General features: G+C 35.5%; 1 protein-coding gene across 2 annotated transcripts in view; it reads right to left on the bottom strand.

The window, feature by feature from the left end:
- LOC150106189 (RRP12-like protein) overlaps positions 1 to 21,783 on the bottom strand; it is a 582,235-nt gene that overhangs the window by 119,242 nt on the left and 441,210 nt on the right. For both annotated transcript variants that reach the window (XM_090392222.1, XM_090392221.1), the window contains exons 25-27: positions 21,600 to 21,707; positions 16,145 to 16,302; positions 4,114 to 4,205 (exon numbers count right to left, since the gene is read on the bottom strand). In XM_090392222.1, coding sequence (XP_090248348.1) covers positions 4,114 to 4,205; positions 16,145 to 16,302; positions 21,600 to 21,707 — 358 coding nt within the window. The remainder of the gene's footprint in view (positions 1 to 4,113; positions 4,206 to 16,144; positions 16,303 to 21,599; positions 21,708 to 21,783) is intronic.

Genomic DNA, 21,783 nt, shown 5'->3' with positions numbered 1-21,783 from the left:
TTCTTTCATTTACTTGCAGCATATTAATAGAATTCTTATGGGTTGTCTAAAGCACTCAGATCCAGTTTCTCTTCATACTCAGACTTTGCTTTCACCCTTTATGGCAAAGGGAAATATTTAATTGTAGTTAAAGATGTGGAAACAAGGGACAAACTATCACAGGGTTTTGCTTTCAAAGCAGCACCAGTTATTCCTCTAATGGTCACGAGCCAGGTAAAAACAGCAAAAACCTAAAGATTTTCGATGTTATATATAGAGAACAGTAATGAAATTCTTATACAGAAATTTACCAAATAGGGTGAGATTAGTAATATATATGAAAGGCTTATCAGGTGAAGATCCAAGTTAGTTTTCTGGTGATGTCACTTTCACAATGGATATGAAGATGCCCGTATGAAATTTTGTCAACATCAGTGCAACCTGAGTTATGGTAAACTATCCCAGTGTGCAACGGCAGTGCCTGTGTTGTGGTTCATATGATCACTTAGGTGGTAACTGTCCCAAATCTAAATGCTTCAAATGCATCAGACATATTGCTAATAAATGTCTCAAACCTTGTCAGAAATGCGAAAGTTCAGGATACTGTGTTAATACTTGTCCCTTTAGAACGTTCACCGAAAGAGTAGGTGCACCAGTAGAGCCAATTAGAACACCGTATATATCAGAGAGACATAATGAAGAGTTCCCGGATCTTCCAATTCAGTCTAGTAAAGATGGCGCTTTCAAACAAGCTACACTTGGTAAATTCACAAAAAGTGCAAAACCAAATCAGCTAGAAATTAGCCTGAAAATTCCAGAACTGTAGGAGCCACTTTCCCAGTCAAATACTATTTGAACATCAGTGGAAATTACCAATAATGAACCTAGCATAACAACTGAACAGGTACAAAATGAAATGCAAACACATGAAATTGTTCTACAAGGAGAAACTGAAGAAGAAGAAAAAAAGCAGCAAGACAACTGAAAGAACTTAATATGCAGACAAGATTATCAAAAAGGAAAGATGATTTAATAAAAAAAATTGAGGATAACAAAAAAAAATTTAAAAAAGAACTACATCTAAAAGAAAAAAAGTAATAAAAAATATAAAGATAAAGAAGGCTGTGGATCATCAAATGAAAACTCTTCAGGCTCAGAAGAGTGCATGGATTATGAAGAACCAACTCATGATAATAAAGGGAAAGACGAGAGATACAATTAAAGAAAATATAATAAAGTTTACTGATTCAAAGTTTTCTCAGTACAATTATCATCTACGTTAAAAGAAAATAACTAGCTTCCAAATCAAAAACAATAGGCATGAAATTGAAATAATGGAAAACTGTAAAAAATATGAAAACAGTTTAAAAGAAGCAGGCTACACAACTCCTCTTTCATGGACTGAAGACCTCATCGGGTTCATCCAAAATTTAGAAGTTAAAGACTTACCAGTGACACTTCATTAATCATAGCATCTCTTTTCTGCATTGCCTCATTAAATGTATGAGGATTCCACAAGCAAATTAAACAAAAAACTCTATGGAAACTTATGCTATGCCATAATTGCCTCAGTACAATTATCATCTACATTAAAAGAAAATAACTAGCTTCCAAATCAAAAACAATAGGCATGAAATTGAAATAATGGAAAACAACTGTAAAAAATTTGAAAACAGTTTAAAAGAAGCAGGCTACACAACTGCTCTTTCACGGACTGAAGACCTCATCGGGTTCATCCAAAATTTAGAAGTTAAAGACTTACCAGTGACACTTCATTAATCATAGCATCTCTTTTCTGCATTGCCTCATTAAATGTACGAGGATTCCGCAAGCAAATTAAACAAGAAACTCTATGGAAACTTATGCTATGCCATAATATCAGGTTTTTGTTTCTTCAAGAAACATACTTCTGCAGATATAAAAAGTTTAACAGATAGATATTCACTTTTTTCTTATTGGAGCTTTGGAAGATTTAACAGGACTGGAGTAGGAGTTATTCTTTTCATCCTACAGAATGAAAATTCTGTAGGAGCCAAAAGACTAAAGTTCCAGAAGTTTTAGCCATAAAGTATAAAAACTGTTAATTATGAAATCTGAAAGGAAGTTTTGAAGGTACAATGTTTTACTAAGCTGTTTGGAGTTGTGGTGTGAAAAATATATTGGTGGTTGCATAGCCAAGTTGTGTTGATTATTATTTATTTAATGAGTAAAAGGCTTAATTCAGAAGATAAAACGTTTATGCGATATCCTGGGATATGAACCTTTGTGCAAGCTAGATTTGGAGTTCAGTTGCAGTGTTTTTTTAAGAATTTAAATCATTTGGAGTGGGAAAGAGTATAATATATTCCCCCAACACACCTGAATGAGAAGGATATTGTAAATCCACCTCATTAGGGCCTACCTTTTTTCCTAACACCTTCTGGATCACTCAATATACTCTTGTTGACCAACCAAATAGTTCACATTCTGAACAACATGGCCAAACTTAGTTAAACTGCCTTAGATAGTGCTGAAAAGTGGCTGACCACTCCTCCACTCATCATTATTCACATAGTCAAACCATCTTATTCCCAAACACACCTTAAATACTGCTGATCAAAAGTATCAAGTCTCCAATTACTACTCTTATACAGTGTCCACATCTCAGCACCATAATGCAAAACAGAGAACCAAACTAATCTACTACATTTTGAGTCCACCTTACTGGCCATTATGGATCGCATCCTCATACACTTCGTATCCATCATATATTTCAATGTAATATCAATGGTATTACAATTTTAATATGCACTTCACATCCATGATAACCTTTATGTCTGTAGACATCTTGTTGGTAGCATGGTTAATTTCATTGATATTTTGCTGTCTTTGCAACCTATGAATAATTTTTTTGAACACACCTGAAGCTATACCTAATATTCCATTCACTTCATCAAGAGCAAGTTAACCGAACTTAGACTTTCTCACATCCTTTAAAAACAGATGGAATACTCATCTTTATCACCTGTTTTCATTACCTTTATTTTCCAAATACTGATAATCAAACCAAGCTGACTCCCAGTATCATCAACTGCAGCAATAAAGGAATTCATTTCTTCCACATTATTTGTGAAAGAGGCCAAATCATCAAGCCACTTTAATCCTCAATTCTTTCCTTGCAGAGTCATGTTCATCATGAAATCAATTGCAAGACTAAATAGGAAAAGTGACATACTCCAGCTGTTAGAGATAGCAGTACGAAGTATCCTGCATGTTCATGGCAAAAATAACTGACATTTCACATCTACCATTAAATTTCAGCTTGAGAAAAAAATGAATATAAGAAATCCACAGCCTACATCTGAATATCTGAAAATAGAAATGAATTATAATATTAGCAATGCAACATAAAAAAAGACATAATGAAAGAAATGTAGTTTATTTCGTATCTTTCATGCAATGTATATATCATAGAAACAATACTGAGGGGGGGGGGGGTAAAAATTTTGTATATATAAATGTGTAATAACACCAGTTGCATATGTCTTAACATATGCAACAAAAACAATTAAGATGAAACAGCTGGATAACACTAAAAAAAAACTTAGGTGACGTATAAGTAAATGAATGTAAAACAAACCGTTAGAACAAATGCGAAAGTATGTTAACAGAATGGAAGGGAGGAAAGAGTAACAAGAAAAAAAGAAAAAAGGAAACCAAGAACTAGTGGAATGATAGACCTGTTGCAGCAATGTTTGTTGCAATCTAACACAAAACACAAGTATATTAGCCGGCCTAGCGGATAGAATATCTGCTATCCAGCCAAAAGGCTGTGGGTTCGAATTCCACTGTGATTGCCTGTGGAAATACCAGTGGTGGTCAGCGGTAGATGGCGTTGGTGTAGTTGCGGTCAGTTGGTGACTGAATTGTGGAGATGGAGTTGTAGAGCAGGTGCCCTCCCTTGATGAGTCTTCGGACTCTCTGGAGGTGTCAAATAATAATAATATTGTTCCTTAGCAAGAGAAGGAAATTTTAATGTGAAAATTGTATGGCTGTTGTAAGAGAGAGATCACTGTCCTATTAATAAAAAATACATTTTATTCTAGCATTAGGAAAATAAATTTATTTTGTCATATATGGAATTCTGGCACTTACCCAAACTTTCGAACAAGACGAATTAATATTTCCTTGGTTTTAAACCTAAGTTGACGTTGATTGTTTTCAGAGAGATTAGCTAAGTGTTTAACCTACAAAAACAATTAAAAGAAAAATTATAAATCAAAGAATATTGCAAGGTGAACAAATATAAACATTTACACTAAAAAAAAAAAAAAAAAAACACTTGTTTTTATATCAGTTCCTCCAGAGAATCTAAGGTCTTGCAGGGTTCCTTCTGTAATTCTATGCCTATCATATTTATCATTGAACAAATTTACTAAAAATGCACTCGAAAAATTGAATAATAACTTGTTTCACACACTTCACTATATAACATGTGAACCTGTACCTCACATGCTTCCTAACCATACCACATCCAGCTTTCAGGAATGACCACCATTTGTCTCATCACCTGACATGAACAGCTAAGTCTTCAGTATGTATAAGATTCTCTTAACAACTTGTCTCAATCATATCCTCTCTCATCTGTCTATTATCTAATTTTGAAGACCATATTTCCTCAATATGTACTAATATACAAAATGCCATAGTTGATTGCTCTGTTGGATCTTTTCAATGGGCTCCCCCCCCCCCCCCTATGAGCAAAGTAGTCAATGTGTGATCATATTAAAGTCTTCCAGGCTGAAAGAATAACTTCCTTATTCCTAAAAGTCAGTGTCCTTTTCAGAATTTCAGTTATCTGATATGACCTAACTATCTTAGCAAAGTAATTCTCCAACTTCAACTCTCTTTTCCCCATCACTCCCAGTTTTACATGACAGTCATTCACAAACATCCACACATATATTCATATATTGACATTCATCATTGCTGTTTTTGTTTTAATTTATCTGTGAGTAATTTCTAGCCAAACAGATAACAAGACTCAAACCTTGATGTAGTAGTTTCCCCCCCCCCCCACACACACACACAGGTCAGGCTACAGCTGACCAAAGGGAACAATGCTGAACAAAATGGGACCAATATACTTTAGCATACAATGTGCATTGTAATGTAGCTTGTCACTTTATATATATGTATACCGAAGATGATGGAAAACCTAGATGTGAAGATTGAAATGGTGGGTAATTAGAGTGATTTACATTAAATTGAATATTACCCTTACATGGCAGTTGTCACCACAATTTATTGCAATGAACGATGATCACCATATAACTACAAAAGAAAGGATTCTCATAATCCATCAAAAACATTGAAGAAACCATTATCAGGGCTTTTCATGTGAAGGTGAGTTAACTGGTCTCATATATAGGTGACAGGATTTTTTCCTCCTGTTTTTTTTATGCTGCAAAATAGACAAAATGGCAAGAAGACATGCAATTTACAAATACAGGATAATATGGGAATAAGGATTAACTATCCTATTCCGTCAGGTCTAGTTTCAAACGCCGTACAGAGTGGTCTTATGCGTAGCTATACAGAGCATTGTTTACTTTGACATTTATCCTACAACATAGAAACAAGCTTATATTCAACCCAAAGAAATAACATAAGAGTTAGCCACTAATAGTCCAGTTAGTGCTCTAACCTCAAATGCATTAAAAATAATGATGAAAGCCATCAACAGCCAACATCTCTACCTCCTCCTCCTTCTTTTCAGCCATTTTCTGTCCACTGCTGGATGAAAGCCTCCTACAGTTCTTTCCACCTTTCTCTGTTCTTGGCAATGGTTGACCAATTTTACCCAACAAATTTTGACAGTTCATCACTCCACCTTCTTTTAGGTCGGCCTCGTTTCCCATCTTTTGGAATCCAGTTCGTTACTATAGTGGTCCATCGTGCATCTTCTCTCCTGGATAGATGTCCAGCCCATTTTAGTCACTTATGGTGAAGAATAATGTCAGTGACGTGAGTCTGGCTTCTTAGCCAGGTGTTTCACTTCTTATCTTTTAATGTGATGCCTAGCATCACATTAAAAGATAAGATTAAAATTAATTAATAAGGATATTAATTAATTTTAATGTGATGTGATTTTAATCACAACAACTCAAAGAAAAACGGAATTCTCAATTTTTTTTTCTTCGAGTTGTTGTTAGTTTATTTGCCAGTGCTTTTGTTAGCAACCAAGTTTCACAACCATATGTGATGACTGGAAGTATACACTGGTTAAATATCTTCCTTTTTAAATAGTGTGGGACATCATTGTTTTGAAAAATGCTTTTCAATTTTCTGAATGCACCCCAGGCAAGTTGAACTCTCCTATTTATTTCCTTTTGGAGTTCACCATTTAGATCAATGAGATGACCCAAGTATGTATATGAAGAGACTCTTTCCAAGAAATTGTTTTCTATTATTATGTTTTTTGGTGTTACAAAATTATTAAACATGATTTTAGTTTTTTGTAATCCATCTTTGGATACAAACCATAAAAGATCTGGAGAAACTTGTGTAGTCACTGTTGTCATTTTTAGAAAGTCTGTTCATGTCTGACATAGAGGTCACCATACCATTTTATGGTCTGTCTTCTGTCCATTGCAATGGATTGTCAATTTCCTGTCTTTGGAATTCACCAGAAACAGGTGCTCGATGCTTTCAGCCACACTTTTCCACCTCTATATAAATTGTTCTCAATAAATTCAGACCACATATACAGTTAATGGTAACATACTTCAATATTCTTCATCATTTGACAAATCAAGCAATGCTCACATGGTTCTGGTCTGCAAGTCTTCCACAAACACCAATCTCTCTTCTCCAAGGAAATCTCCTTACTATTTTCTCATAAGCACTTCTGCAAACCCTTTACTAATATTGAGATCTCCATTCAGAATCGGATTTATCTTCCTAAGCTGATTTAGACCGCTAATTCCTTTTGAAACAAGCTAACTAACACATCCACAGGCATCTGACCAACAAAAAGAAAACTTAATATTTTCTCCCATTCAAGACACTATTTCACACTTGCACAACTACTAATACTATGTAAATCAAATCTATCCAATTATGGAATCACATTTTCACATTTGTGGTGGTTGTGCACAAAAAGTCTCCTTAAGAATCCCCGATGCTTTCCAGAAAGCAGACCAACTTGCTTAAGAGGGAACCCATTGCATGTACCCCTTTATCACTTTATACACTGTTTCTGATTATGCCATTTCTATAGGTACTTACATAGGAACTACACAAGCAATGGTAACAACCATTCCTCCACTTTCTTCAAGACATGTACAAGCATGAGCAGCTGCTGGTCAACATCTACAACCAGTTCAAATCCAAACTTATCAGACCAACTTCTTTCTTTCCTTCTACCTTCATTCTTTAGAAATAGCCTTTCTCATACCATTATTCCCAATGAATACATCATCACTCGCCATCCATACAATGCTGTTATGTTATAGCATTTCTGATCTCTTATATGAAAGATTTATATTAGTAGTGAGAGCAATTCAAAACCATGATGCACAAAATAAGTAACACACCTTATATGTTCACTAATGTTGGATAAAAAGTTAAAAGCTGACAACCTGGTATTAATATGACTGCCCTCCATATTTTTTTTTTTTTAGAAAATTAATGCAACTATACTTTTTTTGAGGTGGAGAATGATTCCTTGCAGCTACTGACTACAAAATTGGCTCTCAGTCTTTATATAATAATAACTTTAATGCAATGCTGAAGTTTCAGTCTTTATATAATAATAACTTTAATGCAATGCTGAAGTTTCAGTCTTTATATAATAATAACTTTAATGCAATGCTGATGTGTGATGTATTTCGAAGCATGGTTTATCAATGGTTTATTCTGCTGAGTAGATGCTATCTTTCTGTCTATCCATTGTATCCCAACAAGTTTCTGACTTATTTTATACACTCCTTGCTGGCTGATGAATATGTACAGAGGTTCAATTTATTTAGCAGTTTAGATATCTTTTATATATATATATATATATATATATATATACAAGAATAATTTTACACTGGAATTCTGTGATTAGGAAGGGAATGATGGCACATATAACTCTTCTTCTTCTTCTTCTTCTGCAGCTTCTCCCACTTAAGTGGGGTCACTGTTTATTATGAGTCTCCTCCACACCTTCCTGTCTTGGGCTGTCACCACATCCAAGTTCTTCATCTTCAAGTCCTCTTCTACCAGCTCCCTCCATCTCTTCTTTGGCCGCCCACGCTTCCGCCTTCCTTGCACATCCATCTGCATGACCCTTCTTCCCACATATTCGTCCTCCCTCCTCATCACATGACCAAACCATCTCAACCTTGCCTCCTGTATTTTCGCTCCTAAGTTCGTAACTTTCACTGTTCTCCTGACATATTCATTTCTCAGATGATCCTTTCTGGTCACACCGCACATCCACCTAAGCATTCTCATCTCTGCTACTTCCATCCTGCTAATGTTATTTTTCCTCAGGGCCACAGTTTCTATAGCATATGTCATAGCTGGCCTCACTACTGTCCTATAAATTTCGCCTTTCAGATTGATCGGCACCCTCTTATCACATAACACTCCAGCCATCTCCCTCCAGTTCCTCCAACCTGCTTGTATCCTGCATCCCACTTCCTTCTCACCTCCTCCATCTTCTTCCACTGTCGAACCTAAGTATCTAAAGTCTCTCACCTTCCTGATGACATTTCCTTCCAGCTCCAGGTCTGTCTCTTGGCCACTGCCCACTGCGCAACACATATACTCTGTCTTACTTCTGCTCAGTCTCATACCTCTCTCTTCCAGTACTTTTCTCCATCTTTCCAGTTTAGTCTCCGCTTCTTCTCTTGAATCTACACACAGCAAGATGTCATCTGCATACAACATTGTCCAAGGTGCATCTTCTCTCACCTCCTCTGTTACCACCTCCATCACAATATTAAACAGAAACGGACTTAATGCTGACCCTTGATGCAAGCCAACTGTTACTTGAAAACTTTCTGTCTGTCCCAAACAGGTCCGAACACTTGTCTTCACATTTCTGTACATTTCCTGCACCAACCTGACATATTTCTCCGGCACCTTCTTCTCCCTCAGACACCTCCAGACTTCTTGCCTTGGCACTCTATCGTATGCTTTCTCCAGATCAATAAATACCAGATGTAGCTCCCTTTGTTTCTCTCGATATTTTTCCATCATCTGTCGTAACCCAAAGATAGCATCTGTTGTTGATCTACCAGGCATGAAGCCAAATTGTTCCTTTGCAATCTCCACCTCCTCCCTCAATCTACCATCAAGAACCCTTTCTAGGATCTTCATTGTGTGGGACATCAACTTTATTCCTCTGTAATTTTTACAGTCTTGTGCATCCCCTTTACCCTTGTAGATGGGAACAAGAGTACTCTCCCTCCATTCCTCGGGTATATTTTCCTGTTGGCAAACTTTCATGAACAGGTCCCACAGCAGGTCAATTCCCTCTTCCCCCAGTGCCTTCCATGCCTCCACTGGAATTCTGTCGGGGCCCACCGCTTTTCCATTCCTCATCCTCTTCATGGCCTCCGTCACTTCCATTCTACTGATGTTCTGCACCATCCCCTCAGAAGGCTGCCCATCTCCTCTGTGAGTCCTTGCATTTTACTCATTCAGAAGTCCCTCAAAGTATATTTTCCATCTGTTTCTTATGTCCACATCCCTCCATAATACTCTTCCTTCAGCATCTTTGATCTGCCTCACATGTAAGATGTCCTTAGCTGCTTTATTTCTACATTTCGCTAGTTGGTAAATTTTTCTCTGTCCTTCCTTTGTTTCTAATTGATCATACAGATCTTGATATGCCATGGCCTTCGCCTGTGCCACAACTCTCTTGGCTTCTTGCTTTCTCTCTTTGTACACCTCTCTGTCCTCTTCCACTCTTGACTCATCCCACTTCTGCTGATGATGGCACATATAACAATTTACCTATTCGTTTAGAGATTTGCATTATTTATTTTTTTGTAAAACTATGGCTACAATGTATGAAAAGCTATCTGAGTTCTGTGGCAAAAGCTGTGACAGTGGAAGACTTGGCACTAGCTGTGTAATTTTTTTTTTTTTTTTTTTTTAATGATGTATTCTTTAACACTGTTAAGCAATAAGGTGAATAAATTCCAACACCAAAGCCTGTCAACATGTTTGTGTGATGAATGAAGAATATATATATATCTCAATAATTTGTCTAATCATCTTACTAATTGTCCTTATGTGAAAATGTGCGTGTACTCATGAGCTATTATGATGATTTTCAAACTCTCTTCATTTTGGAAACTAAATTTTCAGAGATTAAATAATTTCCTGAAATTACCACCATAAAAAGCATTTTGATCAAAATTTAATACAAGTATATTTATTACTAAGGTTTTATAAAAATAATTCAATACCATGTATAAAAATTACTACATAAATGCATTTCAAATAATCTTAAAAGAAAGCCTGTGTAATTTACAGCATTTAAAAATACCTGAATATACAAGGTAAACAGAAATCCATAATATTTTCAGGAATCATCATTTCTCTTTTTTAGTTTTGAAATAGCTATTTCTAAATCATAAATGTTGTTCAATTTTGCTCTTTTTTTTAGATGAAATTAGTATTGTATGCCCACACTTCATAGAACCGAGTCTGGAAATGTGCCAAGAATGGTCAAATCATGCTGAAAGGGAGAAAGAAATAAAGGATGTACGAATTGGTTACAAACATGCGAAATTACGTGCTTCATACGCAAAATTTCCAACTGTTGTACAAGCAAATTAGTTATTTTTCAAAAATATACACAGATTTTTCAAACATCTTGTTGATTGCAGCAGTAAAGAATGAAAATTCAACCAAGCATGAATGTTAACAGCCTTTTTGCAACTTCATGGCATAAAGGCAAAGAACAACAATGTTCATAAAAGAAATTTTCTGATGTATTAAAAATATGTCGTAAAAGAATACAGAAATGTTTGTTAACTGCAAATAAGTAATTTAATTACTTAAGCAAAACAATGGATTTTTATTCATAAAATTTTTGATCAGTGTACTGTAGGCCTCTATGAAAACTAGAACAAAAGCACATGCATATATCACATGATTAACAATATATAATCAATCAAGCTTCAGTGGAATAGCAGGTCTATTTATAATTAATGTCCTATTGAACTGTTGTAAAAATAATAATAAACACTCATTCCATGAAATGCATTGATTATCCTAATAATGAATGGATTCTCCTTCTTTTGACATGCACAAGTGTCGAAGGGTCTCGCATCTGTGGGCATACAGTAAAATGCTAATTGGTTAAGTGTGTGTGTGTGCATGAGAGAGCCTATGCCTGTTTAAAATAATTTATTAGATGGTAAAAAAATCAGTTATAATACAATACAAAATCATTAGTTTATGTCTTCAATTCATTCATCATCATCATCATCATGCATATCACGGATTTAGGCCTAGCATGGTCTGTTCCGGCCTTAAAAGTAATCTTTGAATCGTTTAAGAGGACGTCCTGGTTTTCTTTTTCCTAATGGCTTGTACTTTAAGGCTTCTTTTAGTCTTCAATTTATTCAAATAATTTACTCCCCCCCCCAAGATATCAGTATGTGTATCTGTCATCATTGCTTACACAAAGCACTTTAACTTCTGACTAAATTAACATATAAATCTATCATCTAAGGCACTTTGTACCATATCAATCCACCTATATCTTGGTCTTCCTCTGGGTCATTTTCCTGCCAACCTGGCAGAGAACACTTGTTTTGCTACTCTTTCGTCGCTCATTCTGTTTAAGTGACCATACCACCTGAGATTAGCTCTGCTAACACATTCCTGGATGATGACAATGTCAAGTTCTTTCCTAATATCCTCGTTTTTAATATGATATTGCCATTGATGCAGTCTATTCACGCCTCTAATCTTTCTCAGGACTCTCATATTTGCGGTCTCTAGTCTTTGGTCAAGTGTTTTACTTCTGACCCAGCTCTCAGATCCATAAGTTAAAACTGGTTTGAACACTGTCTTGTATACAGCTAATTTAGTGTTTTGACTAATTTTTCTCTTATTCCATATGAATTTATTCAATTGACTTCCTACCATACCAGCTTTGTTGATTCTGTTGTCTATTTCCATATTTAATTTATCATCATCTTGTTGGGTATCTACTTTGATACTGAACGAACGAGGATGGGCTGGCAATTTGGGATTTAGCCGACCAAATTGTATTCTTATTGGTTAAACCAAAATAAAAAATGATGGTACAACATGACAAAATTTCATGCCGGCTGGGGCGTCGCCCAGTTAAACAAGGCCCCCGTTGTTTTCGCCAGGGAACCAGGGCGAACAGCGAAAAGTCAGCTACTGGAACAAATCTGAAAACAAACCCCAACTCAACATCACCAGAGTTAGAGATCGGTACTATCAACGTAAGAAGCCTGAATGGCAAAGAAATGGAGCTAGCTGAGGAATTAGATAAGTACCAGATCGACATAATAGGGGTGACTGAAACAAAAAAGACCAAAACTGGTGAGATCTTTCTGAGCAATAAATACAAAATGTTATATTCAGGCAATAACAATCAAGGAAAAGAAGGAGTAGCCATAGTATTCAACACAAAATACGAGGCTAATCTTCTTGAATGGCAGGCAGTCTCAAGTAGAGTAATGTGGGCAAATATGAGAATGGGGAACTGGACAATGAGACTTATTTGTGCCTATGGTCCCACAGAAGGTTCTACTAAGGTAGAAGTGGAGGAATTTTTTGAGGCTTTAGAAAAAGCAACTGACACAGTGAAAAAGGAAAAGTTGGTCCTTGTTGGGGATCTAAATAGTAGAGTAGGAAATGATTGTGAGACATACAAAAATATTTTGGGAAAATTTGGAGAAAAGAGCAAATCTAATAATAATGGCAAATATCTGTTGGATTTCTGCTCAGGACATGGACTGGTTATTACTAACACCATGTTCCAACATAAAAATGTGCACAAATTCACATGGAGAGAAGAGGCTAGGAATAAGAAAAGTCTCATTGACTATGTTATTGTTGATAGTGATGTTTTCTCCCTGGTGCAGGACACCAGAGTGTACAGAGGATTTGAAATTGGAAGTGATCACTATTTAGTCTTGAGCAGGATAAAATTGAATTTCATATTGAAAAGAATAACATGTAAGAAAGTTTTAAAGCGAATAAAAGTTGAGCAGCTCTCAGATGTAAACTGTAGACTAAAATACAGGAATATTATTGAAAAGAAAATGAAAGAGTTTGAGAACAGGAATCAAACCTTGGAGATTCAGTGGCAAACTCTGAAGGAAACATTGATTGATTCTGCCAGAGAGGCATGTGGTGAGGTTGTGTGCAAAGATAAAAAAATCAGAACTCCCTGGTGGACACAGGAAGTTAAAGAGGCAGTGAAGGAAAAGAAGAAAGCATATCAAAAGTTCCTGGCAAATAAGTCAGCTTTTACTCTTACAGAATACAGAGACAAATGTAAGAAAGCTAAACAGTGTGTAAAACTAGCTAAACAAAAGTCATGGGAGGACTTTGGCAAGAATATAGAAAATAAATATCAAGAAGGTGGCAAAATATTCTGGAGGTTGTTGAAGAAGCTTAGGAATGGACGAAAGAGTGCTGTAAAAGGAATTAGAGATGATAAAGGTGAAATGAAAACAGGAGAAAAAGATATCCTTGAAGTATGGAGTAATTACTTTGAAAAACTGCTAAATGAAACAAGCAGTGATGACAGCACAGTGATAAAAAACACTGACCAGGCATGCAGTCAGGAATACATATCCATACTTGAAGTAGAAAAAGCCATCAAAGGCTTGAAATGTGGAAAGGCAGCAGGAGTAGATGATATTCGACCAGAAATGCTGAAGTATAGTGGTATAAGAGTCTTACAGTGGCTGCACTGCATAGTTCAGAAAGCCTGGACAGAGGGACGAATTCCCGATGATTGGAGTAGAGCTCTCATAGTACCCATATATAAAAAGGGAAATAAAACTGAATGTGAGAATTACAGAGGTATTTCCCTACTGAGTGTTCCTGGCAAGATCTATGCAAGTATACTTGAGAAACGGTTGAGAAGAATTGTGGAAGAAAAGCTTGGTGAAGAACAAGCTGGATTCAGGCCAAATAGAGGCTGTCAGGATCAGATCTTCACTTTACGACAAATAGTCGAGAAAGCATGGGAATATAACAAAGATCTGTATTTAAGTTTTGTCGATTTGGAAAAGGCATATGACAAGGTGCCAAGAGAGAAGCTATTCAATACGCTGCAGTTATATGGTGTCAATGGGGCATTATATCAAGCAATACTTAGTCTTTATTTGAGTTGTGAGTCAGCAGTTAGAATTGAAGGAAGTACAGGAAGATGGTTTAATGTTAAATCTGGTGTGAGACAAGGATGTACATTATCCCCTCTGTTATTCATTATCTATATGGATCACATTATGAAGGAATGTGGTATTAAACCTGATATCAAAATTGGAGATGTTAATGTCAGCTCTTTGCTTTATGCGGATGATGTTATACTTCTAAATAAATCCGCTACAAGTCTGCAAGATTCTCTGACTAAATTGAATAGCTGTTGTAATAGATATGGTATGAAGGTCAGCAATAAAAAGACAAAGACAATGAAAATAGGCAGAATCATTGAAAATGTCAACTGTGTTGTGAATGGTGAACCTGTGGAACAAGTAAAACATTTCAGCTACTTAGGCACAATTTTTACTGAAGATGGTAAACTAAATATAGAAATAGACAACAGAATCAGCAAAGCTGGTATCGTGGGAAGTCAATTGAATAAATTCATATGGAATAAGAAAGAAATTAGTCGGAACACTAAATTAGCTGTATACAAGACTGTGTTCAAACCAATTTTAACTTATGGGTCTGAGAGCTGGGTCAGAAGTAAAACACTTGACCAAAGACTATTGACCGCAGATATGAGAGTCCTGAGAAAGATTAGAGGCGTGAACAGATGGCATCAATGGCAATATCATATTAAAAATGAGGATATTAGGAAAGAACTTGACATTGTCAGCATCCAGGAATGCGTTAGCAGAGCTAATCTCAGATGGTATGGTCACTTAAATAGAATGGGAGAGGAAAGATTAGCAAAACAAGTGTTCTCTGCCAGGTTGGCAGGAAAACGACCCAGAGGAAGACCAAGGTATAGGTGGATTGATACGGTACAAAGTGCCTTAGACGATAGAAATATAAGATCTGATAATGTTGGAGTCTTGACAAGTAACAGACTGATTTGGAGGAAAATTGTAGATAGGAAGTTAGTAATGATGTAATTTTTTCATGTAGTACTGTCATATCCTGTACACCCCTTGAGGGTACATGGCAGGAATTTGATGATGATGATGATGATGATGATTTATCATCTTCACTAAAAAAATCGTACCTAAGTAGCTGAAATGTTTTACTAATTGTTTTATCTAATTCCTCAGCTAGCTCAATTTCTTTGCCATTCAGGCTTCTTATGTTGATAGTACCGATCTATCTTTAACTCTGGTAATCTTGAGTTGGGGTGTGTTTTTAGATTTGTTCCAATAGCTGACTTTTTACTGTTTGCCCTGGTTCCCTGGCGAAAAACAACGGGGGCCTTGTTTAACTGGGCGACGCCCCAGCCGGCATGAAATTTTGTCATGTTGTACCATCATTCTGTATATTGGTTTAAGCCAAAAAGAATACAATTTGGTCAACTAAATCCCAAATAGCCAGCCCATCCTCATTCGTTCAGTATCCAGGTAGATACCCAACAGGGTGCACCATGAGAAGGTGAGGATTGGACATTAGGTCAGAAGCCCTGATCAGTTCTCCGCATTCCTTTAAAGGCTATGTGGAGGTCTCCTCTCAGTTATACAGCTTTGATTTAAGCACCCCTTAATTGTAATGTTATTTTATTGTAACCACCCACTAGATGGCCTCTGTAAATAGGATTAACATCTTGTTGCAGCTTCACCTTGTGATTATGCTGATGCACTGATGATAACCAGTTAGTCTCTGGTTGTAATATTTGCAGTAATAAAATTACTATATTTTTGTGAATATATGCATAAAATAAAATGTTTTAATGCCACAAGTTCCATTAAAAATTTGTCCAGAATATACTCACTAGAATCTCAACATGTGGTAACAGATCTTCAACTGTCATACAGGTCAAAAAACTTTTAATGAATGATATTGAAGACTGCACAATTTCTCTGGAGCGGGATGTAATCAACAGAGTTATATTTTCTATGAGATTGTGGATCAAAGTGCTGGGGAGTTCACCTACAATAAACAAACAATTACACACACATAAAAATATATAAATAAATAATAAATATGTGTGTGTGTGTAATAGATTACACAAAGAACACAGAAATGTTTGTTAAGTAATTTTTAAGTTTTATTTAAAACTTAAAAATTATTTATTTATTTTAATGTTTTAAGTAATTTAATTACTTAAGCAAAACAATAGATTTTTATTTATAAAATTTTTGCTCAGTGTACTAGACCTCTATGAAAACTAGAACAAATGCACAAGCATATATCACAGGATTAACAATATATAATCAATTAAGTTTCATTGGAATAGCAGGTCTATTTATAATTAATGTCCTATTGAACTGTTGTAAAAAAATAGCTTTCTTAATTAGCAAAGTTAAGCAACAGCGCTTCTATCAACTGACAAAATCAACTTTATTAACAAGCAGAGCAGATAGTAATGGGAAGCTCTCTTCTCCTCCCTGATCAATTATTGGAGAATTTTGTACATTTTCTCCACAGCATTTATCCCAAGCTTTTGTTCCAATGGATCCAATGATCTGAGTCTACTGAACAGAAAGCTACTCCAGAACAGATGTAGTGCAACTAACTGAAAGAGTTTCTGTGTTCCGAGATGGATACTAGCAGACCTCAGAATGGTCTAGATGATGGAGTGGATCTTCAGGTGAACAGATAAGGGCTAATTTTTAGTGAAGCTTAAATGAGGGGTATTGTTTGGGAAATAGGCAGCGTTCTGTTGATTTTGTGAATGGGAGAGACTGGCTAAAATCCATTGCAAATGTAATTGATTTCTGTTCATAAATTAGTATGGTCTGAGCAAATGGTAGCTCAATTTACTAAGATTTTTATGAAACCACACTACTGGAAGGCATGGTAATAGGGCAGGTGATGGATGTATCTTCAGTTGGATACATTTTCTTTAAACAGAAAAGGATAAGGATCCTTTTCTGGTAGTCAGGCAGACAATTATTGTTTTTCTTTTCAATAGTGAAATGGATTCTCAGGTATTGGCTGTTGAGGTGTGTCAAAAATGTTTCCAACAGCTATGTAGCCAAATCGGGAGCATGCCATCCAAGTAGTGCAGCCATATTGCGAGTTCGAGAGGGGTAGAGTTCAGGGCTGTATATTCAAAATGTTCCATGAAAAGATTGCTGTAGTTAGGACTGTAGGAACCTTTCACTCAGTTTAAGTTTGACTTCCAGCTTGTGTACTGTGTGGACATGTGCTTAGTGTATTTCTCTGAGTGAATAAGTCTTGATGGCCAAAGTGAAATACTGGTGTAATAATTTATTAGCTAAATAGATTTAGTTAGTAATTATTATCTCTAGATGTGTATATTTATTCCGCTAAACATCAACACAACAACCCATAATGATTTTAACTGCAGTTAACAGTACATCAATGACATGGAATAAACAAGCAATTCAGAATGGGAAATGGATACAAAACAAATACAACAATCAGTTAATCCATTGTAGCCAGTTCTGCATGAAGAAGTATAATATCCAATAAATATTAATCATTTCTGATATTTATGTATGATGAGAATCTCGCAATAGTCTGCGCGGTTAGCCTAGTAGCTGTACACTATGCAACAATATGTCTGGAGAAGGAGTGTCCTAGGTTCGATTCCCATCGGTGATGTGAGGAGCTGAAGGATCTTCCTCAGCCACAGCCAAGTCAGCCAGTCTTGGGTGTGGACAGTAGAGTTTTCTCCCCAGTTTATCCTGGGGTTTTTCATCCTGCAAAGCAGGCAAACCGACCTTGAGAACTCAACACTACAGGACATAGGATACACCAGGGTGTAGGGCTGACCACCTTATCCTGCGAATGGTTGAGGTCTGAAGATTAATAAACCCTCGATGCTGCAAGGTAAAAGAGGGTGAAAGGAAAATGAGATGAGAATCTCGCAGAGAGGATGGAAAGGTAGTCATTCCAATTTAAATTTAGGTGGTGTGTGTATCAATTTCTGAACTTTCTTTAAAAGACATTCATATTTAAAACTGTTTTTACGGGCAAGCATCTTTCCAGAGAATACAGTGTTTGGTCTCAATACATATTGTGCAAGACCTGAGTTTTGATATAATACAGTACTCAATGTAGTACTTATGTTCAATAATCTTTTTTCACTTCCACAGAATAGTCTGTCTGTCCAAAGTTTGTTAGACTGCATTCACAAGGAATGTTATAAACATCAGGCAGAGAAAAGTTTGTCTTTCGGGGTTGGCAAGATATTAGAAATTTTGTTGATAGGAAAATATGTGGGTATTAGATTTTGATCTTTAAGATTTTGATGACAGGTTCAGAAATGTCTGAAATCTTTCTTTTCAAATAAAGTTTAAAGGTTTTTTTATATTATCATCTGAATTGAAATTGGAATGATTGCTTTGGGAGATTCTCATCTATGTAAACAGCAGAAATACATTATTATCTATTTGATATGATCCTTCTAGTACATAGAATGTAATGTTATACGGATTAACTGATTGTTTACTCTGCACTCATGAAGTACTGTCAGTTTTGGTATGAAATATTTTTTCATTAATTTTCCAATGCATTTTACTAATTGCCTAATGTGTTGCACCCTTCATTAGTATATCACAAATTTCATTAAATCTAAAATCCATAACTCTATATATATTCTATGTATTTCCAAATTTAACCATGAAAAGTCAAGCAAATAAAACAGATCACATGATGACAGACAAACTTTCCAAAGTCTTGCAGATTCACTTCACAAATGTATGTGGTCCAAGTTCTACTTTCAATATTCATTTCCACTTCTAGTTTGTCAAAACAACAAACTTTTACTTAAACTAAAACTTCAGCTTCTTCAAGCATCATTCACCTCAATTTTTTTTAAAATTAGACCTAAGGATTTATTTTCATCTCAAAGATGAAATCTGTGCATATATTATGCTGTGATATACCATGAAAGAATTTCCAATTTTGGATTGCCTCTATTTGATCTTCTTTGGCTAAAGATCTCTGTTCCATTCTGTGAAATTAATAAGCTATCTTTGCTGTCTTTCCCTACAATGTTAACCATTCTTAACTTTTTGATTTCCTTTCTTTATTTTTAATAATGATTTTTGCCATACCAACTTTCATAATAGATATCTGCAACTGGCTTTCATTCTCCAAATGGAGATGAAGCAAGTAGAAATGCTGAGACATTTCATATAACTAATGATCTTACATAAATTGTTCACATGACTACCAGAATACTATATAATTCTAAACACCCTCCTAACATTATATCGCCTCATTACTGACCCTTCCCACTATAATACAGATGTTTTCTAGGCAATTCAGAACATATGCTAGTGTTGATTTTTTCTCCCACAGAGCAATAATTACAACAGTAATCCTTATTCCAAGTTTGAGCAACATTTAGGCAGAGTAGTTTTCATTTCTTGATTTGTTAATAGCTTGTTATAGTGTTCTTGTGGCATTTATGGCATTTCCATTACATCCAGGCCTCATTTCCTTAGTTGGATTATTTTCATTCCACATTTTCAAGCATTCACGCTGAACATATCACCAAACAAATTCACATTGGCAGCAACTGAAAAATACACATATCTACAGGTCCATGATAGGTGAGAATTTTTATTTGACAAGTAACAAAAAAAACCCAGAAGAGGTGTCTTGGTTTAACCACGCTACCGGCCAAGAGGTCTATAGATGTCAAGGTTATCATGAATGCAAAGTGTATATTAAAATTGTAATACCATTTATGTCACACTGAAATATATGATGGATACGAAGTGTGTGAGGATGTGTATTTTATCGATAATGACCGGTTAGGTGGTTAATCATCAGTTTTATTTATGTAATGCTAATTCTGTTTCATGTCTACAAAATCAGTGATAATCAACAAAACAATAAGTATTTGTATCGACCAGCATTCCCCATTAGATGCAACAAATAAAGCCCACATTACCTACCACGAGATAACCAGTTAATTGTGACACAGCAGCCTAAAATAGATATGTGGCAAACAGTAGTAATTAGCTTATATCTCACCCAGTGATGGAAAAAATAATTTGACAGTTAATAATTGAGAAAGAAGTATTTATTTTTCTAAAATATTTCATCTAACTCAAATGTTTTACCAATTGTTTCCTGAGCTGCTGCCATGTCATATGATATTGCTGGCAATGTCCATCTAACATTGTTCTGGATGCAATCAGAATTCAGCAACCCACTGATCTAGTTATGCATTGTAGTCCCAAGGGTTTCATTTCATTGAGAGTTAATGATTATTGAATGTTTGTTTAAAATGGCAGATAAGAAGCTATTTTCTTTTTTCCATAAAACCAATTAAAGAAACGTATTAGAAGTGAAAACATAGCAAACAACAGTATCATTAGTAACAAATATGAATAAACAGTCCTGTGTCACTTAATAAAATACATGATTTTTTCTTCACAGACTGATAAACTCAAGAATACATACGAAGTTAACATATTTGCTTCAACACTGGCAGTTATACAGGGTAAAAATTAGCCATAGTGTTAACAAAAGCCTATAAATTGGCCAGATCTAGGAATAAACAGTGACTATGATATAATAGGCAACAATGGTAGAAACACTCAGCCCAATATCTGGATGAGTGAGATATTTGCCTGATTGGTGAGCCAGCACAAAATTTTTCAAGTTTATCCTGCTTATTGGTATGGAAACATTTGTTTCCCATCCCACCTTAGATTATCTCCCTTATCTCTGGATCTCCAAGAACTACTAAGGCCTTTACAAGAGAAGAACAGGAAATATTGCAAATAGCTTCCTCCAAATTTCCAACTTCCATTTCTGTTCATTCCAAAGTCCAAAATAGCTGAAATTCTACATGTCCAAAATTAATACTGAAAGAGCTAAAAGCAGGAAACTTGCACCATGTTCGTGTGGTATTCCTACTTTGTGGTATTTTCCCAAAGCCATAACTTTTGCACAACACTCCTCCATTTGTACTTTGGTCACCTCCAAACTTCCAGTCTCTTACTTTCCTCTTAATCTTGTATAGATGATTATAGTAAATATCCTCCTACTATTCTAAATATGCAATGCTGTCTTTCCTGGTCCTGATGATGTTTCTCTAATTATACTGAAGGTTTGTGCTCCAGAGTAGTGCTCAAGTGTCAACTAAAAATAAAATAAAAAACACAATATAGAACAACTCTTATTCCTATAACACTGGTATCTATCCTGCAGCATGAAAATTAGCCAATATCAACTCATTCCTAAGAATGGGATGTGTGTATTACTTTTAAATATACAATTACTTATATATTACTTACTTTTAAATTCAAAAATAACATAAGCTGTAGCCAAAATTGTAGCACTAACAGAATGGGGATCACCTGCAAGCCCTGCTAGCAACATACTCACATACCTACTGAGTGCATCTGTATAGAGGGAGGGAGGGGAAAAAATGTTATTTAAGTAGCAAATATTTAAAATAATAATTGAAAGCACAATCAA

The sequence above is a fragment of the Typopeltis vanoorti genome, chromosome 5 (genome assembly GCF_054136105.1).
Source record: "Typopeltis vanoorti isolate ZY-2024b chromosome 5, IOZ_Tvanoo_1.0, whole genome shotgun sequence".
Taxonomy (NCBI): domain Eukaryota; kingdom Metazoa; phylum Arthropoda; class Arachnida; order Uropygi; family Thelyphonidae; genus Typopeltis; species Typopeltis vanoorti.
Note: the sequence above shows the minus strand (reverse complement) of the source record. Positions and strands in the feature narration are given on the sequence as shown.